The sequence below is a fragment of the Ictalurus punctatus genome, chromosome 4, assembly GCF_001660625.3.
Source record: "Ictalurus punctatus breed USDA103 chromosome 4, Coco_2.0, whole genome shotgun sequence".
Taxonomy (NCBI): Eukaryota; Metazoa; Chordata; class Actinopteri; order Siluriformes; family Ictaluridae; genus Ictalurus; species Ictalurus punctatus.
Genome location: NC_071284.1, coordinates 16067501 through 16094591, shown reverse-complemented (window position 1 = coordinate 16094591; position 27091 = coordinate 16067501). Strand labels below are relative to the sequence as shown.

General features: G+C 37.3%; 1 protein-coding gene and 1 long non-coding RNA gene across 4 annotated transcripts; one reads left to right on the top strand and one right to left on the bottom strand.

Moving 5' to 3' along the window:
- Positions 1-2058: 2058 nt before the first annotated feature.
- LOC108264817 (uncharacterized) lies at positions 2059-13321 on the bottom strand. Its single transcript, XR_001812533.3, has 3 exons — positions 12784-13321; positions 4266-4387; positions 2059-3341 (listed from the first exon to the last, which is right to left on the bottom strand). It is a non-coding gene; the product is annotated as an uncharacterized LOC108264817 (long non-coding RNA).
- Positions 12317-20237, top strand: nr2f2 (nuclear receptor subfamily 2, group F, member 2). Of its 3 annotated transcripts, none has more exons than XM_053678005.1 (3): positions 12317-12407; positions 17378-17905; positions 19794-20237. In XM_053678005.1, the coding sequence occupies exons 1-3, from the start codon at positions 12368-12370 to the stop codon at positions 20066-20068; spliced, it is 843 nt and encodes a 280-aa protein (XP_053533980.1). In that variant the 5' UTR covers positions 12317-12367; the 3' UTR covers positions 20069-20237. The 3 variants fall into 3 exon arrangements, with proteins under 3 accessions (XP_053533980.1, XP_017322205.1, XP_017322206.1); XM_017466716.3 differs by lacking the exon at positions 12317-12407 and adding an exon at positions 14572-16312 and having other exon boundaries at positions 17363-17905; XM_017466717.3 differs by lacking the exon at positions 12317-12407 and adding an exon at positions 14611-16312.
- The last annotated feature ends 6854 nt before the right edge of the window (positions 20238-27091 follow it).

Sequence of the window (27091 nt, the reverse complement as noted above, 5' to 3'; positions counted from 1 at the left end):
AAGGGGCCTAACCTCTGCAGTGGGTAAGTGTTTATCTTTTCAGGCTTAATCAATCATGCTAACTTGAGCCCCGGTGACAAGCAGAGCACTCACTGAAAGACCATTGAGGTTGCATTGGGCCAGAGTTTTCTTCCCTATAAGGTTCACAATGGTCTCATTCTTAGTTCTGGATGGCATTGGACGGAGAACTGGTTGACACTTTTCTTTGTAACTGGGCGGTTGGGTCATAATGCAAGGAGCTCTTGTGTGTTTGCATTTGACAGAGTTAAGTTTAACCTCAAATATATTTTGAAAGGTTTGACAGGTATGTCTCATTGTTGAATGTATCATGGAATCTACTATACTGGTAAGTGCATCAATACGAGCCGTCACTTGCTTTATTGGGTCATTTCTGGTTTTCTGACAAGGGGTCTCTTTTACTTCTTTTACACTTTCGAGCTGAGCACAGTTTCGCACTCTCTCATTCTCATCACTGGTCAATTTCATCACATTTCTCAAGATTTCCTCATCTGTGATACAGTGGTCAGCTAGCAGGGGTTTTAGCTTGTTTCAGACATTTTTGTGTTTGTTTCCTAGACCTGGATAAACAATATGGAGGAACACAACTTGTATGGTGGATGGACTGTACCTCACATCCGTATTTGGCTATTGGCCAAAGAGTATTTTCTGTTTAAGGCCTGTCACTCTGTACAGGAACTGCTGAGGCATTTCATTCTCATTTTGCTTCATACACATCAGCTCCTGAAATAATTATGTGCTGTTTTTTTCCCCCTAAGTGTGACTGAATGAATCCTTTAAGCTCATCAGCTGTCATATCTTCCTTATTCATCAGCATTTTTCTGAAGCTGCCTGGTTTGATTATTCGTAGGGTACCCCTGACTAATTCAGCTTCACTAAATTCTCTTTGACCCCATCTTTGATCTGTCAGCATACACTGGTTTATGTGATGTTTGATGTGGAGTCACCGATTTGTCCCCTTGTTTCTTGAATTCACGATGCTGAAAGCAGGACAGGTCTCTTAGGGAGACTACCTTCTCTACAGTTACGTGTGGGGTGCATTCAGCATTGCAACTATTCTGAGTGGTATCACTGTTTTGTATTTCAGGTTGGGTTAGTGTAGGGTGTTGTGTGGGCAGGGTAAAATACTGGAGAAGCCTCCTGCTCAGCTCTTCGCAACTTGTATATGTCACATTCAAATTGGTTTCTGGATTTGCATTCACCCACTTGACTTCCCCCATGTCAGCTGCCATTACAGGTGGTGCTTTGTAGAAGTGTATGTATGCAAGATTGGTGTAGTGTATACATCAATATCAAAATTGCTCTCAACATCATTACATCTATAACCAGGTGATACGGCACAATGGTTTTCTTCAACAGTATTTAGAGTTTCTTGCAAAACCAACAGTTCAGTTCATACCTCTGTCCTCTGCCTCTAATAAGTGAATACTGTACATGAAAGCATTGATGTATTCAAGACAGCCCTCTTGATCTCCAGCATCAAGTTTGGAGGAGTCCTTTCCTGGTACTGGATCAGTGCTTTTGTCAGTGGACAGGTTGAGTAGACTCTTCCTGATGTTCCACACCAGGGTCTTGCATACATGATTAGCCATGATGAATAGCTTTTCTGCAAGCCCTCACATCGTTCTTGCAGTCACCAGCCAAGCCTTGCCACTTTCCTCACTGACATCCGCTTGTTTGCAGGATTACAGCATCAGCATAACACTCCATTGGTTCCAAGGAGTATTAGGAGCTGGTCCCGAACGAGCCCCCACAAATCTGTTGCACGCCCCTTTCATGAGGCCAGGCTGACAGATAAGAGTAAACCTGTTAAAACAGGATAGAATGAAGAGACCGGAGAAACAGGTCTGCACTGCAATCTAATCTTCAGTAATTATGAAGCATGCAGGCATCGCTATTTTCACCCTCGATCTCCCAAACTCCACTTTCAAAGCCACAGTCCACTTTCAAAATCTGAGTCTTATTCTCATTCAATGAAAAACTGCAGTTTCAATGCAGTCAACTGTCCACAAGAAATAACACAGCAATAAAGCATCACATTTTCTTTTGGGATATTTTTATATATATTGAACATAATAAACATTACCCAATTGTATACATATCTTTGGTGTGTCACACTTGTTACATAATAAGCCTGGAGTATCTGTGCCAAAGCAAACATCTTGACTGAAGCCCTGCAGCTTCACCATGGTCTGACTCTCTTCACTGGAGACCCAAATAAACATTGGCATTTGTCTGGGTAATTGATCCCAAATCTTATTTGACAATGTGTGTTTTACTGTGGACAATACACAAGTGTCTTTAGAGTTGCTGAGCCTCCTTGGCCATTTTACAAATACCACAACAATGCAAAACTCATTAAATCTCTTTTAAAGTTTGTGAGGCTGCCTCACTCTGTTGTGCCCACACTTGTGTTGTGTAAACTAACCCATCAAGTTGGGTTATTCATTTTAACCCAGAAAATGGGTTGTTTTTCAATCTGAAGGATAATTTCATTTTTACAAAACCTCTGGGTTAAATTTATTTCATAAATCGGTTAATATTTTGGGAGTTATTTTTACCCTCTGAAAATGTCACATTATAAATAAATATGTCAGTATGGTATCTCCTTTGTTTATACACAAGAATGTGTTCAGAAATGTATTGGTAGAGCTGTTAAAGTGGTGTTTATATATAGACTTTGAAGTAAATGACTCAATAAGTCATATATTTAAGACGAAAACGTCAGATTTTGATCAAAGGAAATGTTTAAAACATCAAAAAACTGAGTAACCAACTTACGATCCAGTGGGCATTATAAAAAAAAGTAAGCCAAAGCTAACAAAGATAGCGGTGCATTTAGTGACATGCACACTAATCTGTTTTTGCACATTTTTGATTTTTCTAGTGTACAGTAATGGTTTTATGGATAAATATATTGATACCAACCTTCACGAATCATGTTAATTTTTAACACACCTGCGTGTCTAGTTAAGGACAACACATTTTGTGTTTCTTTTAACACAATCACTGTGTACAGTGATTTTTACAGTTAGTACATTTAACACATGCTGTATGTTAAACATTTCCACACAAAGATGTGTTAAAAAATAACACAGATGTGTTGTTTATACTTTTTCCCTATAATTATCATAAAATGCAGTTTGGTTGCATGCTAAAATTCGACTAAAATGCTCACAAAGTACACAAGCAATTGCATGAAATTCAGGTGACATTTATTAAAATCATTCAAAACAGATGTAAGAATTGGAGTTGATGCATCTTCTTACAAATCTCCCTGCCATCTAGGAAGACAAGAGCCCCACTCTCTTCCATTTGAAAAACTGTAAAAGAGCAAAAAGAGTGTTGGTTAGTTGTTAACTACAAAATATGGACAAATTCCATTGGGCTTTAACTGAAAAATTACGTTAAAGAGTCCCAAATTGTGTAATTTTGGAAATGTGGCTGACTTGTGAATATTTTTTTTTTCTGCTTTTACCACCTCACTGCCAATTTTTATTTTTTTATTTTTTTTTGCACAACCTAAATAAGTCAACCAACATTACAGAGATAGTGGAAAGCATTACAACCTACTGTAACCCCCAACCTCTCTTTTTGTCACATTAACCTTGTGAAGTTCCATTAGCCACTGACTCTCTGCACCTGTTAACCAGTATTAACATTCGCTGAATACATGAATAAACGTGGCCCCAACCCATCCTCCTAATGCTAATTACTACAGCTTGCCTTGTCCAAAACACTTGGTAAATGTAAGTAACATTAACCCACTCTCTATATTACATCATGGTGGACAGCTCTAATGCTAGGTTATTGTAAACATTCAAAAGGGTAATGAGAATATCTAACATTACCTCAAGCTGTATGCTAAAGTAATGTTATCAACTCAAGTGAGTATCTATGTTAGCATCACTCATTCCTACTGGTCACAGCATTGGTGACAGCATCCAGCTAGCTAACACTAACTTGGAGCCTCAGATAAGATGCAGACCCAGAGAATTATAGAATAACCTCAGTCCATATTCCACAGCCAATATAAACACATGAAACTAGCAGTGTAATGCCAACACTGAGGAAGAAGTACATGTTATTCACCTTTGAAGCTGTCATGATAGGTAAATTTAATCATCACTCGCTGAGTTACTGTTTTCCAATTAATAAATTTTTGAGAACTGCCTGCCTAAATATCACAAACTTGTCCAGGCATTTTCAGCAGCATTAACGCTAAATAGTGATGAACGGTAACTTACCGGTGGTCATTTGGATTCCTCACCTCAGGACTCAGACTCCACTGTCACAATGAAAAGGTCAAAGCAATGAACATTCACTTTGAGGTGAGTTCATAGTTGAATGCTGACATCAGCACCGCAGTCTGCAACGGGATTGGACAATAATTAAACACATGTTGTGTTGGTCACTTATGTGAATTGTTTTTTCTTTTTTAACACATTTATCAGATAATTAACACAACGTGTTCAAATAGTAGTAACACAAAACGTGTGTACGATATTAACACATCCTTTCTGAGTGTGTTTCTCCAAATAACTCTAACAGTCTGTCCATGTGAAATCCACAACCTCCACCTAAGGTGAAGTCAAACAGTCTGTGCTGAGTTGATTTGACCCAAGTAGCTGGGCTGATATGTCAGGGTGGGGGAGGGATGCATTGATTCAACTATCATTGAAAATGACCCAGCCACTAACCCAGCAGTTGAGTTACACAAAACTACCCCAAAACTACCCAAGACTGAGGAAATAACCCAATTAAATTACCCAAAAGTCTGAATCCAGCGTTTGGGTAGAAAAAATAACCCAGCATTTTTTAGAGTGCACTTTTTTGTGTATTGCGCTATGTTGTGCTTTGTCCCCTTCTTCAGTGTGCTCTCAATGGAAGAAAAGCAAATCCTATTATTGGTTGTGCTTTTGAATTATAAACATTTGTGCAGAACTATACAAGTATACAGACTTCTTGACGAGTTGCACTTGTAAAAGGTAGTAGGAGACTGAAGTCTACAAATATTCTGATCAAAGTGGTCAAAGTAGGCATATCCAAATTTGAGGATGAAGATGGACGATTAAGAACTACAACTACTACTACTACTACTACTACTACTAATAATAATAATAATAATAATAATAATAATAATAATAATAATAATATTAATAATAATAACTATTATTATTACTATTATTATTGTTGGTTGTGTTGCTGTTGTTGTTAACCTACCATTTTAATGTCTGTCACATGCAAGCAGTGTGTTTATTCTTTCTATACCTAGTTTTTATACTTTTTGTTGTTGTTGTTGTTGTTGTTGTTTTAACCAATAATCAATGAAACAACAGTGTTTACCACACACTGTGAAACACAGGGTGGGCTACACACTTCACGCAGGTGTATTGAGCTTAAGTAATAATATTTATAATTTTAACTTTTGTTACCACTGCCTGTAAGAAATAAGAAACTTGTGTGTACCACTGCATGATAGGGGACTCTAGTGACACTACAATTGTTTTTTTAATCAAGATTATGTGTGTGCGTGTGTGTGTCTTTGCACCTCCATGTGAGCCCTAAGAAATGTCCTGTGGCAGGGACAAACCCAGCTTTTTCCCAAAGCTCCAAGAAGTCCTCAGTAGCTGCTTCCAGTTAAGGCCACTCTATATCTGAATTTCTCTCCTGCCAAAACTTTTGGATTACCTTTTGATTACTTTTAAAAATGTTTGCATGTCCTAATAACTGTAATCCAATCATCAAAAATTAAATAACTGCTATGTCCAGATATGGTATAAGCTAATCTGCTGAATACTATGGCATAGTATGTTAGATTTATATTCACAGCATTTATTTATTTGTTTATTTATTATATTGTTCATCTTTTTGTACTACCTGTTACTTTGGTCACTTCCATGCTAGAACCGTGTACTAGTCAGCACTACACTGTCACTTACTGTGCCCACTGTCCTGTTTTAGTAGTTACTGTACTGTCTTATGTTGTTTGCACACATGTACACATCCACTTTATGTAGAATGTGTAGGTCTTTTTTAGTTTTGTGTCATCACATGTGGTTAGTGTATTGTTTTATGTAGCACCATGGTCCTGGAGGAACGTTGTTTCCCCTCCAAAAGTATTGTATGGCAAGACCAACTATTTTGTTTTTGCTATACAGTGAACACATATGGGTTTGAAATCAAAAGATGAATTTCAGATGATAGATAGGAATTTCAGCTTTCATTTTGTGATATTTACATCCAGATGTGTTAACTTAGAACATGGCAACTTTTGTTTAAACCTACACATTTTTTGTGATCAAAAATATTGGAGCATGACAAGTGTTTCTTGTTGCCCAGGTGTGGCCTATTAGATTGATTGTTTAAACATGAAATTAAGACCAATGAGCTGTCTATATGAGAAAAGTAAGCCATACTGAACCTGAGAAAGGTTGGAAAATTTATCAGAGCTATTGCACAAGCATTGGGCATAGTCAATATAACAATTTGTAATGTCCTGAAAAAGAATTAAACCACTGGTGGACATTGAATGAGTTGGCCAAGGAAAACAACAGCATTTCATGACAGAAACTTTGTGAGAGCTGTAAAGAAAAACCCAAAAACCACAGTCAGTGACATTACCAACAACTTCCACAGATTAAGGGTGAAGGTATTACAATCCACTGTTTGAAGAACACTTTGAGAGCAGAAATATAGGGGCCATACCACAAGATGCAAACCATTCATCAGCAGTAAGAATCAGTAGCCAATGTTGGAATGTGCAAAGAAATACAGAGATGAGCCACAAAAGTTCAGGAATTAAGATTAACCTCTCCCAAAGTGATAGAAAGGCCAGTGTGTAGAAAAAGAAAGGATCTGCTCATGATCCAAAATATATGAGCTCATCGGTGAAGCACGTGGAGGTAGTGTCAAGGCTTGGGCTTGCATGGCTGCTTCTGAAATGGGCTCACTAATCTTTATTGATGATTTAACTCAGGATGGTAGCAGCAGAATTAATTCAGAAGTCTACACAAACATTGTGTTTTGTGTGTCTGCCAATTTGACTATGCCAACAGAGATATGCATCCAATCTAATGGGAGGAACTTCATCATGCAGCAAGACAGTGACCCTAAATACACTGCCAACACAACAAAGAGGAAAAAGTGGAAAGTTTTAGACTGGTCAAGTCAATCATTAAACCTTTACTCGATTGAGCGTGCATTTCACCTCCTGAAGAGGAGACTGACGGGAGAAACCCTTTGCATTATCGCATACAATGGTTCTTTTTTATTATATAAAATGGGAGTGGTGCAGTATCTTGTGTTGATATCCTCAACATTTTATTAGACAGAGAAGATTTATGTGCGGTATTTTGTACAATTTTATAAAGAGTAGAACAAAAGATCACAAATGAGTATACAGTGCACACATTTATTTAACTGCTGTTAATGTGACAGAATCAGTATGCAGCACTGTTTAGAATCAGTACTACTGATATGTACATCATGCTTTTGTTTGATCAACCATTTTTTAATTTCTTTGGATGAAAATGTTTTGCTTCCTTGTATATTACAGTATAGTGAAATATATACAATAAAAAAATTACTAAACATCAATGTGACATTAAGTCAGATAATCTGTCACAGTTTGTCCCTGGCATGTTATACATTAATATTTGTTAATGAATAATACACAGTGTTGTGTCCACGATTTATTGCTGTGCAGTTGACATTAAACCATACGCATTTAAAAACTCGCAACAAAATACACAACTGATGGATGACTACACGACTACACAAGATAAATAACTATTTTATTTATTTCTCATAAGCATGATATATTTTCACATTCAAATCTATTTTGACAGTCATAATGCAGTACTGGAAACTGCAATTAATTAGATCAATTAGCCTAAATAGTGTTTGCTAATATACTAATTTCTATTTAGAGGTGAACAAGACAATGCAGTAGTGCAATAGAATCAAACCTACCTATACAAAAATCATTTCCCCTGTTTACAAATTACTGAATACCTATAATTCCCTGTACTGTCATTCTCATCATATATATAGTTAATATGCTTAGTATCTTCACTGAATCTTCATCAGCATCTGCAGCAGTCTTTCCACCTCCTTCATACTGATCCCTGACATATGCACATCTAATAAATGCATTAATGGACTCCCTAAGCTTAGACATGGTTCAATAAGGCATCCATATCTACAGCTTAACTGTTCCTGGTAGCCCACAATTCATAAATAAATAGTATCAATTTCTTTTGATCTCTTAAAATGCAAACAAATGCAAAAGCTTAGCGGTAATAATAAAAATAATACTTTCAAAGTACACTTGATTGAGATGCTATAATGCAGGAACACAAGCTCAGTACATAAATAGCAATACAATATTTAATACATCAATTGTCAATAGATAAATGACATGTTTATGATGTGACATTTTCATTAGGTATATAGAAAAGATTAATCTGAGCTTTGCACTATGAGGCAGAGAGTACTACAATCAGTGTTGTCTCATGTCATTTTCAAATTCCATTGCACATGGTGTGTGTGTGTGTGTGTGTGTGTGTGTGTGTGTGTGTGTGTGTGTGTGTGTGTGTGTGTGTTTATTTTCAGTTGTAATGAATATTCTTTATACATTACCCTTTTCTTTTGAGTATGCCATGCAGTAGATGAATAAGCACAGGTGGTAATTCACCACCAAGTAGCTTGTCATAGTGTGTAAGTATACAACAGACTTGTTCATTCCAGTCCCATTCAGGATGAGCAAATAGTGGTTCAATTACTAGAAATTTGCCATTCATAAACAAGACTAATGTAAAATACTCTTGCGCATTAGTGCAGGCATTTTTAAGATGTTATACACATAACAGCATGCAGTAAAGTGCTTAGAATAATGATTTTAATCTAAACAATTACTTACAATATACTGAACAGTTTAATAAATAAAAATAACAGGTGCTGTGTTTTACATAATGTTTATTTTACAATTATTTCACTATAGATTAAGCATATGTACACTATATATACACTTCAGGTAGAGCTGCAACCACTGCTAACTGTGAGATACAAAAATATAATACTACTCTCTATTATACATAATTTGTACAACTACAGATAAAGCAAAACACAATTCAGAATGTTAATTGAATACAATAACATACAATGATATAGATCATTAGAGACTATGCATGACAGTGTGGATTACAATGTTAAGTAAACTGTACATTTCTTGGGAAAGTATACTTGACTTTATCTACAGTTTCTACAAAAACTGACACATACAAAGTAGTTAAATGACTTGAAATCTCTGCTGCAAAATGATATGTATTACTCTTTAGTTCATCAAATGCGATTCTTGAATTCATTTTCAGGCAGTGGAAAATGACATTGTATCTGACTTAACATATTAGCATGATGATAATAAATCTGTTACAAATGTAAACTACTGTAGACTTAATCTTGTATTTATTGCACAATTAAAAACATCAAATGTGCACAGTTTATAATAAATCCTGCTCTTCTTAAGTGTACCAAATAGTAATATAATTGATAATAATCAGAGGAAGAAGAAGTAGAATTCAACACAATAATTCATGTATGACTAATATATGAAATGTCACATTACTGGGCTCATAATTTCAAATATTTGCCTTATATTGTTTCTAGTAGCCACCAATGCAATATCATCAAATACCTCAATTCTGCATTTTGAAAAAAAACTAACTTTTCAAACTCTCATAAAGTCCCATGCCTATGAATACATTAGGGTGGTGTCTTACATACTGTAACCATACTAGTATAGTATAGCATATAGTCCTTTAGAATTCCCCAGGCAACTGAAAAATAAAGTGATGTTAAACAAATTACAACATGAGACTTTTAAATAATTACACAAAATGAAATCTGGTATGGCTATAAAGAGGTTTATGTTTTAATATTCCACAAAGTTCACATTTAAAAAAAAAAAAAAAAACTATTCTGAATTGAACCAAGATACATCTATGGCTAAGTGTAAGATTCTCAACTTTTTTTTTTTTTTTTTACTTATTACATTCAGGTAGTTTTAAAGTATGCACTACAGTTACAAGTAGGTCTATGATATATAGAATTATTTATAGTGCAGTGCTGTTTACAACACTGGATTATTTTTAAATAAACAATCAAAGCTGTACAAAAGAAATTAAATGAAGTCAGCTCTATCGTGATCATTCTTAATTATTATTAAAACTGCACATTTGTGATTTGTGAGATACTATGAGATATTTATGACTATATTTTGCAGATAATATGAACCTCAATTGTCAATGGAATTGTTTTGACTTACTCATTGCATCAAATTTGAAATGTAGGCTACATGCTGCTTACTGAGCACAATGGAAACATTCTTTCAAATGTGCTACTAAATAGAATAATTTGATAAACAACTGTACCACACTAAAATGGGATGTTCCCTTAACATATTTAGCTGCACAGGTTATCATAGAGCTGCAAAGATCTCTGTTAACATTACAGACAAACGCGCTACAGTTTTGGATGTTTACTTATTTATTTATTTAAACAGATTAAATAATTATCTAATACATTATTAAGGGTAACTACATTAAAAATAATAACAATTATCACATCGGTGTCGTTTAGTTTAGAACTAATAATAAGTGGTTTGATTAAAGCCTGCTACACATTAATAGTTAGATCTGAGGATACTAGTAATATTTAGGTGGCTATATCTACGGATCAGGGAGTGCACACACCATTTCAGCAGCCAGGCTGTAATTCTTCTTTTTTTGTGACTTCCCATCATCTAAATCAGCCTTTTAATTTAGATTAGCTTGGTTAACCTTCGCTCCGTGCAGAGTTAATTAGGTTGGGATTTCGCTGACCCGCAGGTCACAATCCCTCTATCTTCCAGTCGAAGGTACTTGGTGGATCAGAAAGATAAGATGAAGGTAAACTTTACACGTTGCCTTAGGGTGAGAGGGTGGTGTAAGTAAAGTATTATACGCCCTCGCAGAAGCCATCAAGCTCCTCAGAGACTGGAAACACGTTTAACATATTAGCAGTAGTTTTAAATAGGTAGTGCCAATTTCAGGAAAAGTGATTGGCTATAAAAGGCTGAAGAAGACATGCATAACTGCAATAATCACGGCGTTGTTAGAAATAAGATTTCTAAACACATGCATAAATAATGGATGTGTTAATTCGATTTGGTTTGTTCGCAATAAAAATAGGTAGACTGTTCTGTAAATAACTTAGACTACATTTGTTTTTCTATTGCTCACTTTCCTCGAGAGAGCGATTAAAAGTCTTCTTCAATACTTATCGATCGCCTTTTACTCTGGTCACTCCGACCAGGGCGAGTTTTCTACGCCTCTCTCTCTCTCTCTCTCTCTCTCTCTCTCTCACTCACACACACACACACACACACACACACACTCATAAAGGTACTGACATCCCGGTGCTCTGCGACAAATCGTTACAGACCCCCAGTATTTGTGTGTGTGATCAGTAAATATTTAGTGTGACACCGTAGTTGTGTCCCGTCCTAATCGATACCGGTTTACAGGGGGAGTGCTCTCTGTGGGTGAAGATCACCGCTTACGAGGTGAGGTTTACACGCTTAAGTCACACGAATGGGAATGCGGCTTCCTTATCTACCAATGTGCCCCGAAAATCACATTTTGGAGGCCTTCAGAAGAGCTGCAAAGATCTGTGTTAACATTACAGATAAACGCGCTACAGTTTTTCTTATTTAAACAGATTAAATAGCCTAATTGTTAAGGTAAACTACATTAACGTGCCATAACAATTACCACATCGTTGTCGTTTACGTTAGAACTAATAATAAGTGGCTTGGTTTAAAGTTTAGTCTGGTCTCGTTGAACTTGGCCATGGATATAGTGAGAATGTCCCCATAAACAGACATGTGTCTCTCCTGGCTGCGTCTTCCCCTCCCTCTCACTGTCTCCCCCTCTCAGCCTACACAAAGTAAGTGGCGTTCTACCTTCTGTACAACAGAAAAACACGCAAAGGACCATCTTGTCACGTTTTTCAAAACACTTTCGACATCTCTGCCTATAAAGACAACCCCATTAGTAGCTGTGTACAAAATAACAGGCTTACAAAGTTGAAGCGTCGTAGAAAAGTTTATTTTGTTTGACGCTCTCCCAATTATTTTTTTCTACTTCTTTTACTCCCTAAACCTTTTTAATCATTTCAATAAACCGAGGAACCTGTTTTTCTCGTGCACTACTCCGTCTGTGGGGAAGGGAAACCTGTCTGCCCCATCAAATACATCGTTAAAATACAAAGAAAGAGAGGAGACTAACTTCATTTTCTCTAGGAGAGGATGCACTACGAGGAGGACGAATCGACATCATATTCTTTTGGTATGTTTCAGAGGCTATGCATGTTTATAACGCTCTCTGGTTCTGCATATAGCTTATCTGTCACGTACAGGAACCGATTTGTCGTCTGATCCTAAATAGTCTAGCAGTAATTAGTAATTATATGAAAAAGTAAAGCGATAGGCTACATTACGAGCCATATTTGTGGTGTATATTGTGTCGCGAAATGTTAAATTAGCAGTTTGGTAACAAAATGTTTTATTATTATGTCGGTTCTCGCGATTATTTTTAATTAAAATTGTTGTGTGGTTCACCTGGCGCAGAAAGTATTCTTATTTTAGCATTCTCCTGGATATGAAAAGAAAACAACTAGAGCATGCATTCGCTGTTCATCATAGTATATAATAACCACACTCACCAAAAATGGCTTTCAGTAAATTCCAAAACGTATCGTTGTTTTTTCCTACGTGTCCGTTTTGCGTAAGACTTCTGGCTCGCAGAGTACAGAGCTCACTTTTTAAAAACATCTGACTGCAAAATACGCAAAGAACATTCCGCTTCTTCTGCAACATGCACGAATAAAAAATGTGTACGCACACCCATAGCTGTGCCATGTCCGTTTCAATTAGAAACGAGTCTCAAAAGCTATAATCAGATTAAAAATGAGCGCACGTCGCTTTTGGCGTTAGCGAGAGACGAACAGCCGGAGACCCCGTTTTCTATTTAAGATGGCTCCTGCACGTTAAAGAGAGTATTTTGAGGTAGAAATTATCCATACGCTAGGGGGCACCCAGATACTATCATACACCCTGTTTTCAGAGTTTCTTCCTTATTGGCGGCATATGCTTTGATTTAGAGCTGTAAATTTTGCAGTGGACCCATGGCTGACAGCCCCTGGAGATGCACAAAGTAACCTTCAAACACGAGGGGCTTTTTAGAAGTTGATATGACACATACAACTTGAGTAGCCAAATGGGAGACACTCATCTTCATCGTTCACACAAGACACGATTCACATCCACGTTTAATCAGCAGCTGAGGTAGGCTATCACGATTCCACTTAACGAGGACAAACTATTCCTAAAGTTCATCAACGCAGTATAGTGATTCAGCTTAAAATTATGCTTTTATTATTACTTTTATTATGTGGGATAGATTATAGTAAAAAATAAATAAACAAGATGTTGCTGTGATTCCAAGGCCCAAGGCGAACACTATCCTGATGCCTATATATTTATTTATATATTCTCTGTAAGGCCTATATATTTTACAGTTGTGATGTGGTTGAGAGCTGGCGGGAGGGGGCGTCGGTGACATTTTTTTATTATTATTTAAATCAACCATATAGGATATTTGAAGCTGAGTAACTATTAGTCCACGAAACTGAACGACACCAAGATGATAATTTAAAGACACCACGCCTACTATAGTTTTTTTTTTAAGACTTTGGGTTGTTGCTACACAACATCAATAATAATAATAATAATAATAATAATAATAATTATTATTATTATTATTATTATTATTATTATTATTATTATTGTTGTTGTTGTTGTTGTTGTTGTTGTTGTTGTTGTTGTTGTCGCCCATGTGAAAATATCATGTTTATGTTTCATAATCTAATAAATACATTTAATATATAAGTTGCATATGAACGCTCTGTGTCTAACAAAGCGGCCAGGGAAATCTTACAATTTAAAACTTCTAAATTGGTCCTAAAGGCAATTATGTGTAGGCTATGTGCATTCGAGAAATATGTCATGCACAGGCGTATTCGATAAATAAAGATTATGCATATCTTATGGAGTTGAAATAAGATTAAATAAATTTTTGTTGTGGATGAGCAGTTAGTATGGTACAGCGCACGTGGTGTAATGTAAAGCGAATTTAATATATTCTATTTTAGGCATCATTTTTGTCTCACTAGTATTGATCACGGAACCGTTTTAAGCAATACGTAAATTGCACACGTATCCCATCCGTATTCTTAATAACGTAATATGTTTTAAATATTTTATAGATGTATAATTAGTGAATATAATAATAATAATAATACATAAATAAAAAAAATAGGCCTACATAAATAAATAAACAATGTTGCTTTACTTTATATAGGAGTAAACTAGACTAACACCGAATGATGCCTAGTGGAACTAATTGAAATTTTTGCACTTTTCGCTATCCTTTAGTAGTGGAATATAATCCAAAAGGATTTATTATACAGTGTGGTTCATATTTTATTAAAAGCGCTATTACCAGTATTTATTTTCGTGCAGTGTTATGTTTAGATGGTTAGTCAATTGGCCACATGTTTCCGCCAACCATTTACATAGTAAATTAAAAAGTGAAAATCTCAGAAACCCCCTGAGAGAATAAGTGTGGAACGTTGTCGTTATCGCAATCTTTCTATTTATTCTACATTAATGATAAAGAAATGAGTGCTTTATTGTGTTGCATTGGATCGGGCTCTCTTTAGGACCGTGTCGTTCCTCGACCCTTTTCCTTGCTTTGGCAAAGCACCAAGTAGCACAAGTGCCGACTAGCCAATCGGGTTCAAGGGGGCGGTCCGTGAGCTCTGACCAGTCAAACACAGTCACTTTCCATATATGGCAAACCATCTCCATGGTAACGTGTGCTAAGTTGCAGCAGTCGTGTCAAAGTTCACTATATAGAGAGCTCGGTGAGCTGATCAGAGAGAAAGCATTCTGCCAGCCCAGCGCCTCCAAATCGCAATCACTTCCTAACCTCCCCCTTTTCATCATATTTGATCACTTTGATTCTCCGTTCACTTCTCTTATTATTTCTGCTACACGCAAAGGAAGCTCAGTAGGTTGTGCTCTCTTTTTTGTTTCCTTATCGTTGCCGCTTGCCTAGAGAGTTGACTTCATATTTCACTCGAGCACGCAGGCTTGGTTTTGCGCGCGGCGGCGGCTAGTGCTACCTCATCTGGAAGAAAAAAAAGGAAGAAGCGGCGATATTTTGGTCCAGTTGTCGGTTTTTCTACAACACTTCAAGACTGGAACTTGGTGTGTCGCTCAACAGTTTCTGTAATCTATACGAGCTCTTCTATTTCCCGCGAGTCTGAGCGTCGCTAAGTTATACTGGCCCCGTCTCTGTAGCAGACTCTTGCTCTTGTTTGGTCGTCGTATTTATTTTCCACTTTTATTTTTTTTTTTCTTCCACGACTTTCCTGGATGGATGACTGCAGGCGCCCCTGGACGTGGCCTCTAAGAGCAGGACTGCGATTCGGCTCGTCTTGTTGTCAGTTCTAACCCTTGTCAAGTCCCAAAAGCGGGCTACGCTTCGTCATCGGCGCGCGAGTTTCAGTGGGATAAAAGCACAGACTGCATTGTTTGTTCGCCCAATCAACAAACCAACGTTGCTTTCGAACCAGGGGCACCACGACACGCCAACAACCAAACAAGACAAAAAAACAAATCAAAAAACAAAACAAAACGGACGACACAAAGTTGCTGACTGATTAGATATGGCAATGGTAGTGTGGAGAGGCTCCCAGGACGATGTGGCCGAGACACAGGGCGCCCTCTCATCGCAAGCCCAAGGCGGACTAAACCTTGCGACCCCTCAGCCGGGCCAGCTGAACCTCACGGCCTCGCAGGTCGCGCCTCCGACCCCGCAGACTCCTGTTCAAGGAGCGCCGAATAGCAACGCGCAGTCCACTCCAACAAACCAGACGTCGCAGAGTCAGTCGGACAAGCAGCAGCAGCAGCACATCGAGTGCGTTGTGTGTGGCGACAAGTCGAGCGGCAAGCACTACGGCCAGTTCACATGCGAGGGCTGCAAGAGCTTCTTCAAGCGCAGCGTGCGGCGCAATCTCACATACACGTGCCGCGCCAACCGGAATTGTCCCATCGACCAGCACCACCGCAATCAGTGTCAGTACTGTCGCCTCAAAAAATGCCTCAAAGTTGGCATGAGACGGGAAGGTATTAAGATTTTCTTTCTCGATTCTCTTGTCGGTTTTTTGTGTGCCGTGGCCCAGTGTGTGCTACGTTCTCTCTCCCATATTATGCCTCCGACTTCCACAGGCAACCCGAATGCATGCAAAGGAAACCTCCTTCGTTAATGCTCCACACGGCGCTACTACTGCTCAAATAAATAATATTCCACGCGTTAATCGTATTTTACATAGGCTATAGCCCATGTAATCCTACTCCGGGTTTTCTTTTGTTTACCAATCAAACAGTTGCATGCATCTGGATTTTGAATAACACCTCTGCAGTATATACTGCACGCTTATGAAAATCCGACAGACAGCATTACAATCAAACACACACACACACACACACACACACACACACACACACTCACACACACACACACACACACACACACACACACACACACACACACACACACATTAGGCTATGGTGTCAAGATCGACCGCAGGCCGCCTACATGAGCCAGAAAATAAATGTGTTTTAAAATCGCGTCTGATATGCTTGTGCTTCCCCTAGCAGTCCAGTTCAGCTTTAGAACTGAGTGTTGCGCTAGCTGAGTAGGTTATGGACTCGCATCCGTACCTTTCTTTATTTAATTTTCCAAGAGTCTTGTGTTGTTATATTTTAAAATATCAAACACGTATTTGCTGATAACATTGCAGTATTTCCGATATTTATACGTAATTTGATGTCATGATTTATGAATGAATTAATAAATTAATGCATGAATGAATGAATGAACGATGATGCAGTTTTTATTGTTGGAGACTTTGGCTTTAACTTTGTCAATTATATAGAAGATATACTGTTTCTTTAAAGTTAAGCAACGCAATTATGTTTTAAAATATGAATTGTGTGACTGAGCAATGCCGTTATTAATGCAAATACAAGCATGTTTCATTGTAGTATAACTTTTTGTCATTAGGACCTTTTGAGATGCTTAATTACACGCACACCCAAACATCAGGAACAGAAACGCGAGGTCATACCATGTCAGGCGCTGATGTGTAGAATTTCAAACATCAATATCTGTAGTTTCTCTTTTTTCAGCGGTCCAGAGGGGCAGGATGCCACCAACGCAGCCGCACCACGGCCAGTTCGCCTTGACGAACGGGGACCCGCTGCACTGCCACTCCTACCTATCGGGATATATCTCTCTGCTGCTGCGAGCAGAGCCCTACCCCACGTCGCGTTATGGCAGTCAGTGTATGCAGCCCAACAACATCATGGGCATCGAGAACATTTGCGAACTGGCAGCGCGCATGCTGTTCAGCGCCGTGGAGTGGGCCAGGAATATTCCCTTCTTCCCCGACCTGCAGATCACAGACCAGGTGGCTCTGCTCAGGCTCACCTGGAGCGAGTTGTTCGTCCTCAACGCGGCCCAGTGCTCCATGCCATTGCATGTAGCTCCTCTTCTAGCCGCCGCAGGCCTCCATGCCTCCCCCATGTCTGCGGACAGAGTGGTCGCCTTTATGGACCACATTAGGATCTTCCAGGAGCAAGTTGAAAAGCTCAAAGCATTACATGTCGACTCGGCCGAATACAGCTGCCTAAAAGCCATCGTGTTATTCACCACGGGTAAGTTCCAAGTTTAACAAAATAAAAATAGTCAGTGCGTAGATATTATTATTATTAGTAGTAGTAGTAGTAGTAGTAGTAGTAGTATTAATATTATTATTATTTTAGCACTTCATGTGGTCACCAAACCACTTCACTAAGCTAGATCTCAGGTAGCTTACACGTTAAGGATTTAATTATTTATTGAAATTATTAATGTGTTTGTAAATTTCATAAAACACTCAGTAAAAAGGCAATATGGCAGTTGCACTAACTTATCAGAAAATAAAATTATAATTATGTTTAGATACTGTGAGTTAGTCCTTGGTCTTCAGAGCATACATTGGGATGGAATTTTTTTTAAGTGCGTTGTGCAAGAATGAACACATTTTGTATCACTAACAGCACGTGCTTTCTGAATTACATAAAATAAGCGATTTCATATACTGCCATTAGATTAAAGTGCGGTATACTATGAGAACATATACCCTAATGTTGTGGTAGCTTTACTCTTGTAGTAGTTTTGCTCTTTTAAATATTTACTATTTATATGATTTAGGCTTTGGGTTCAATCGATTATTTATAGTTATTTGGAATGACAGTTATTAATGATGTCACGCTTGGTGGGGGAGGGAAGATGAGCAGCTTGTTAGGAAGAGGAAGAAAGGCCTAATGCTATATTTACACACATTTGAGCACAACTGTCCTGTGTGAGTTTGATCTCTCGAATTGATATATTACGCCACTTTGTGATAAACGCATGCGGCAGGATTAGTTCAATTGTGTTGCGTCGCGTCGGGCGAGAAAGAGACAAATTTCATTTCATGCCGTAAAATGACTCACATTTTTTCCTTATTTCTGTTAGTGGTGATCTAGGGATCCGAGACATGCTGGACTCGTTCCAGAGCTGGGTCATGACCCTCACTTCCTTTCTTTATTTGTGCATTATAAACGTTACACGAGTGGTTGCACAGTTCTGAAAAACTTAGCGAATATGTCCTTAAGTATTTCATGAAGAACTGAGTTTAAAAATATTTTGAAATCAAAATACTTTGTAAACATTTAACATTAACTTGAGCATTTAGTCATAGTATGCCACTGGGGGTTCCAGGCCTACATTATAGTTTAATTAAGTCATTTTAAAATAGCATTCTGTTTGCTAAAAACAAAATTTAAAAAATAATAATAAACATTACAGTAAACACTCATACACTATGGCTACATTATAACTTCAGTTTGAAATTAGCTTCAGTTCACTGTGGTGTCTCAAAGTGACTTTAGAAAGCACTGTGCCTGTAGGCCAGGTTGGATCCACATGCAGTGAAAGTGAAATATTATCCTTTGCTTACACCTAGACAATGGATATTACACGTATACATTCATTGGAATACCAGTTTTGATAATGCATTTTACAGTTAAACTTTTTTTTAATGTCATTAGATTGTTATACCGCTTCCCGACAACCGATATCGGGGGATCTTTAGTAGCCTAGTGTTTGTTTGCTTCTTAGTATATCTATTTATTTAATCCAACAGTCTATTGTCCATTCTCTAAACTATAATACATCGCATTTGTATTGACTCAAGCCTAATACGAGTTTCTCAGCGATGCTGCCTGGTAGGCAATATGCTAACTATGAGCGCGAGACTAAATTTGACAGATGACGTCGTTTGATAGCCTGAACGCGCGTGTATGTTTATGACTCTCCCCTGCAGTGATACCCTTTATGCACGCACAGGATATCAAAGCAATATCAAAGCTGAATGATGATGACGCTGGCATACTGACAATATGCAGCCCGACATTTTTGTACTGTAACTATGACTATGATTGATGCCATGCAATGGAGCCGGCGCAGGCTGCAGTTCATAATGCCAGTTTCTTTCCTTCATTTTTCTTTTACTTGTAGATGCTTGCGGTCTGTCAGACGTGGCCCACATCGAAAGTTTGCAGGAGAAGTCGCAGTGTGCACTGGAGGAGTACGTGCGGAGCCAGTACCCTAACCAGCCTACGCGATTTGGGAAGTTATTACTACGCCTGCCTTCTCTGCGCACAGTGTCCTCTTCGGTCATAGAGCAATTATTTTTCGTCCGATTGGTAGGTAAAACCCCAATTGAAACCCTCATCCGGGATATGTTGCTGTCAGGGAGTAGTTTTAACTGGCCATATATGTCCATCCAATAAGCAAAAGGAAGGATCGGAAATGGGGATCCACTAGTTAGCGCTTCTTTTTGTGCAAGAAACCGGCTGTTACACGAGTTTACTTTCACGGAAAAGAGACGTTTTTCATAAATGACTGTGAATCTTCAAATCTGAGACATTTAATTAAAAGTAACTCGCGGGGGGGGGGGGGGGGGGGGGGTGTACTTTTCTCTTTTTTGAAGCAAAAGAAAGAAAAAAGCACGAAAAAGTAACGGGACAAAAAAACAGAAATAATTTTTAATATTCCGTCTGGAGTAAGGAAACTCTGAAGTGCATTTAAAGCGAAAAATTTGAGAAATTTAGAAGAAATGAAAAAGTCCGTTTTCTTTTTACCAAATGGCTCTTATGTCCTGTATCCATGTATCTATCGCTGTTTTTATTTTGTTTGTTTGTTTGTTTTGGTTTGTTTTTTTGTTTTTTTTCTGGTTCCAAACCGGCCTATGTGATTCTTTATGTGATAGTATGAAGCTGGTGGGTTTTTTCTTTCTTTTTTGTGTTTATTTTCTGATAATCACGACTTAAAACAGTTGTAAAGATGTTCTTTAAGAATTGAAAGTAAATATACAGCAATATAGGACAATATACTTATAAATGCTGAAAGCGCACTTACATTTTGGGGTTCCTATAATGAACGAAAATGTGAACTTATGAACTTCAATTCAAATAAACAGAACAGTTTAAAAAGCCCGATTTAGACTGAATGCACCAGGGTGTATCGTACGCTGCCACTATTCTGTGTATTTCTCAGATATCCGAAAACTATTAAACTATTAGAACATTACACTACTAGAGCTGCGCGCTTGTGTGCGTGTGTGTGTGTGTGTGTGTGTGTGTGTGTCGGTGTCAGAGAGAGAGAGAGAGAGAGAGAGAGAGAGAGAGAGAGAGAGAGTGAGTGAGTGAGTTGTTTGCGATTGTTTAGATGCTGCGACCTACTCCATTGGTCTAACTTTCAGTAATCTGTAATATTTAGTTTAAACTGTGTCGTGTAGAACAAATGACTTGGTTTGACTTCTAAAGTTCATCTGTTCAAAGATTTCTAGTGAATTTTACGAAGTCCGTCCACTTTGCGAAAACTATTGTTAAACCTCATTACGCTGTATTTTAAAAGCAGCTAAGCAGTATTATAAAGAACAGCTCGCAAAAGCATCCCCGACACATTTAAAACGTTAAAAGTGCCTGTAAGAGCGAAATCACCGATTTGTTATTTAAACGTCATAGTACGTCTAGGCTAGAGAACGTGGGGAACAATTTTACAATTCAGTCTTATGACTGAGAATTTCACTTGAAAAAGCGGGAGACGACATTTAGAGGCAGTATTCTTGTAAATATCTAGGTCAATTCATTGAATTTTTTCTTATACAAATATATGTGATTAAGAAAAAAAACGATGGTTGCCATTTTTTTCGGTAAAACAAATGTCTTCAAAAATGAGTGACAGAGTTAGCTAGTAGCACTGAATTTTTTTTGTATTGTACATACATATTACGACAAATGTTTTTTGTTTGTTTGTTTGTTGTTTTTTTTTTTTTTTTTTTTTTTTTCTTCATGTATTTAGACTGTGAATGCATGGCCACAGGTCGCTAACCTATTTTACCTTTGATATATATAAATGTAAATGTTTTTGACTGTATAGATATAATCTGTGCATTCAGTACACTAGCCCTTGTATTTAAGAAGAAAAAAGAAACAAAACGTTCAATAATAGAATAAGACAACAGGGTGAGCTGGTTTGGAAAGGGGTGGCTATTTTACTTCAGTGTTCCTGCTCCTTTTCGGTCTGTAACAGATGCCTTGTATGTGTGAGTAAGTGTGAAAGCTTGCAATTTCGTCCTTGTCTCGAGGCTTTTCTTCAACACACAAGACACCATGTTGTGGTTGGATAAAAAGGGATCATATTGTGTAGTAGACTGAACAGTTAACCTGTGCTGTTCCCATGCTACATATGGACCAGAGAATGTTACATGATTGTAATTATGAACAATTTAAACTGACCCACCTTTTTATATAAATATATAAGAATATATTACTTCAGGGTATTGATAACGTATAGATACTTTTTTTATTATTATTATTATTATTATTATTATTATTATTATTATTATTATTAATTGCAAGTGACATACGTGAGTGTGTGTGGAAGTTTATAGTTGAAAACAATTCTTGTTTGTTTGTGTTAGCTTATTGTAAACAAGCATTCTGCTGTAAATTTGTTCTTGGTATTAAATTATAATTTATGAATTTGAAATCAAAAATCTTGCCATGTTTGGTCTTTTCTGGTCTGCTGGTCAACCAGCGATTGTTACAAAAGTATGTGTTACATTACTGATGAGTTTTGTAGTGTGTGCTGTATGGTAGAGGAAGAGAGAAATGCTCATGTTTTAAAAAAATATATGTTGGCATGCAAACGATAGAAATGTCATTTAAAACTAGCAATAAGCATAACAGAAATTAGTGGGGAATGCAAGCTCTTATATTTTTTCCTTAATTTATGTGTGCTTTGTATGCATCTCCCAATGATAACATACATTATTGTAAGACTTGGTGAACCCGTGTTGCTCCCCGACTATATAAACAATTTTTCTATCTGAAGGCTATAGTTATCTGCACTGTGCATGGGCGTGTATGTTACATGTCAAATACTGCCATCGTCTGTTTTGTGCGCGAAATAGCAAAACGTGCAGCTGTCACGCCTTTCCCGTTCATTTCTAAAAATTAGTCTCCATATTTGAGTTTTACACCTAGTTTGCTTCTCTTTGAAGTAGACCAAGTCGTATGAATCTGTACTTTAAAGCTCGATTAGAACTTTGCGTCCTGTTAGTTCAGTCAATAAGGGATTGTATGGTTTGACCTAATCCAAACCACGGTGCTGAGAAATAAAGGGCCCCCCTCCATCGCCAACGAGTCTCAGAAAACTTTTCGCACATAAAATGTCCAGGTTCAGGTTTCTCAAAATGTATCAGGATTTTACTGACAGTTGGTCTGTTATCTTTATATTTTTATGTTTATTTTATTGTAAGATTTTCTTAATGTCCGCGCCATCTCCAAGATTCAGCAGCGTTTTCTTGGTCGTGCATTTTTGCGCAAATCTCGGTCCCTTAACAACAACAACAACTAAAACAACAACAACAATAATAATTGACGAAAGTATTATGATTCAATATTAAGAATATACTGTCTTATCTTGTGACGTTCTCGATTATTGTAATACTATGAAAGCAATTAACATGATAACTACAATTATCCAACATCATTATTGCACCATTGATGCATTATTGCATTATACGTTGTAAAAAACAAACAAATAAATCAAAATACCAGTTTCATTAAGAAACTTAGTTTTTCGGCGTGTGATTGCAGGCTGGCTTTGCTGATGATCGGAATCGATTGATGGCTGTTGGGTATGTTTTTATAAACGTGGCTCAGCATCCACGATTGATCAGGAGCAGAAATGTGTGCAAACTACATTTCTATTATTTATTATTAGACTATAATAAGAAGAAGTAGTTTTAGAACTTGACGCTTGGAATTTTTCACTATTCTTTCAAAGCGATGTTTTCTTTTTAATTGTTCATGAATTTCAGTCTTGCAGCAATAATCATTACAACTAACTAGAGCCATGTCCCACTCATGCTTTACCTCTCTAGAGAATATTTATATATTCATTTTTGAACCTATTTTTGTGCTTTCTTTGACCTGGCACTTAAAGTTATCAGTGATTTAGATCATGGCTTGAGGCTTGATTTTAGTTGACAGACCGTGTGTTGAGACTGAACTCTATAATTTGCACTCCTGCTCGTTCATTAGCGCCGGACAGCGAACTAATGAGGTCTCCCTCCGTACAGTGTCACTTTTATTTATTTCCTCCTGGAGAAAGAATGGCACTTTAGATTTTGTAAATTGTACTCCAGTGATTACGCAGAGTCTGTCCCTCCAAACAAAACATTTTAGGCATACTGTTAAATATCCATATTTTTGCTTAAAAGCTTGTGCAAATGTCAACACAAACGCTTCTTTTACCATAGAAATAACATCTTAGAAATAGAGGCGGGTAGAACATGTGATTAATATTATAAACACCGTAATAATAATATCGGTTCGATAGAACTGCGTGGAGCTACTAATGCAGAGCTTCAACCCTTCAAAATTTGAACATGTATTAATACTAGCTATTTATTTTTCTTTCACATGCTAATATAATCAATTAGTAATCAGTGGGGTTAGTCTTGTCATGCCATGGTGCACATCGATGCAAGTGGATTTAGTACAAAAGTTTTATTGCAAGTACATCATTTGGTTTACCGTCTTTTGTTGCATGGGCTCTTCATTAAAATTACTCATATATAGTCGCGCAGAAGGCCATGTTATTCTTATGATGAGCTCAGCTCAATGAAGGAAGAGCCTGCAACTGGTTTCCATAGTGACACCCCAAAGAGATAATAGGCAATGGCCTCACACTCACGCACGCAGGCCCGCGCGCGCGCACACACACACACACACACACACACGCACACACACACACACACACACACACACACACACACACACACACACACACACACACAAACAACGACAATTTCGTGTTCATCTGATGCCACTAGCTTTAAGGCATGCATGTGAAGGACTTTTCGCTTTTCGATCTCAAAGTAACCCTTGTGAAAAAGATACATAGTGTTCCAAGTAATACACCTTATTTCTGTCATCATATAAGCGGTGTGGCAGCGTAATCCTTTGGAATTTAGTCAAAATATTAGCCTGTATTTTTGTCCTGTTTACATCAGGTCGATGCTATCTCAGTTTTATTAGATGAGCCACAAGACGACGGTTTAGAGCACCAGCAGCTGCCGAATTGTGTGATTAGAAGTATTCTGATAGACTACTATATATATATATATATATATATATATATATATATATATATATATATATATATATATATATATATATATATATATATAAAACACAAACAGATTTCTACTGGCTGCTTAATGCATAAACTAAACATAATGCTCCACTTAGATGTGCCATTCAACCTGTCTGTCAGAGTCATCTTTTCATTTGAATTAACTGCTTCAAAATGTATTCGCTGCCCTCGTCTCGGTGGGTTCCTCATTTTAAATGTTAGAAAATTGTGCCATCTACCCGCTATTCACAGAACTGTCACTTGCAGGACCTCCCGAGACCTCAAGCCAACTTCAGCACAAAGGCTGAGGGGGTTGGTAAGATGCTTGGTCGTATATAGTAGTCCAGTATCGGCTACAACAGGCATTAAACAAAAACTACCAACTTTTCTTGGTGTAATCGATTACGGTATAGACAGCAACGAGCTACTTTCTCCACACAAGCATTAATATTCTCCTGAGTATTCCTTCATAACTGAGGAATGCCCTGCCATTGCCGGGCATATGCAAACAATTGCTTACTTTTCATTAGTAAAAACAACCGATATTATGTTTAGTCATTACATATCTAATATCCAATTGTAAAGTATGGTGGTTGTGAGTTATAGTGGCTTTAAGGTTAAACAATACAAATGAAAGTGTGTTTGATGTTTTACTCTAGCATATTTATTTATTTATGTATTTATTTATTTGTTTATTTATTTATTGTTTATGTACTTACTTTTTGTATTACTTGTTTACTTATTATTTATTTACTTATTTATTTGTTGATTTGCTTGTTGGCTTGCTTTTTTGTTTGACGATATGTCTATAAATCCAACTTTGTCTAACAAACCCTTTCCTGTTTCATAAATTGTGCGAAACAATAAAAAAAAAAGCATTCTCACTCAAAACATCATCACATAACACTTGGCACTCTATTGTAGCATTTAGATGCCTTTCATTTTTTTTTCATTTGTTTTTAATTATATACGTTTGTGTACCACGTACTTGCTCATTTGTTTAATATACAGCAAATCATGCTTGTCCAGCACACTCCGAAAACACTTTCCTTATGCGAACTGTAAATCTTATAAGCTACGTTTTTTTTACTACTACTACTACTACTACTACTACTACTACTACTAATAATAATAATAATAATAATAATAATAATAATAATAATAAACAGCTCGTTTAGTTATCCTTCATCCGTGTACTCATTTCGAGCTCAGATGCATATTTTTTATTTCACCAAAAGCAGCCATGTAGTGCGTAAAAGGTAGAAGAAGGAGAGGGCTGGTCGACACCAAAATGGTAAAGTTCATCCCGTAAGAACTGTTCCGCAGTACAAAAGGGGGGCACAATGCTTTGTAGTGACAGCATAGAGCCAGTGCAGAAAAGACAACTACAGTTAAGGTAGGGGTGTGAGAGTGTTTCAGTGTATGTACATTTGAACATTTGAAAAGATTTCTTTGAAGCTCCTTTGTGCTGACAAGGAAAAGCCACTTGGCCATGCTAGTCATGACCCAGGCAACTTTGCTAACCTCTCGAAACGAATAAATCTTTTCACTTGGAGTCTAATCGCCGGTTACCCTTTGTAGAGACGATCCATAACACCCCTATGCAAGCATCACTCTAGTCGATAACATGCCTTTTATATGGTGTATCTAATGGAGTCCTAAATGAAGTGATGTGAGCATATTAGAAAATAAGAAAATAGTACAAAAAATGATAGCTTGAGATCACAGGATTGACACATGATTGCTGGCCACAGGCGGTAAGAGCAATGATTTTACCGGCACTGAAGTATAACCATTTAATCATACTCTTAAAGTTGCAAAGTGAGGTACTTGATCCTATAGGCTTTGGTTGGCTGAAACTTTGGTTGCTATTTGTAAAAAGTATCGATGATTCACGATGATTCACTTTACAAATGCACTGGATTTTTTTTTTTACTGGCCTCGCAGTAGCCTAATTTTTTTTTTTTAAGTCAATTTAAGTGTCACAACACCTGCAAAACACACTCTTCTTCTTCTTCTTCTTCTTCTTCTTCTACTGATTATTATTATTATTATTATTATTATTATTATTATTATTATTATTATTATTAATAGCAGTAGTAGTA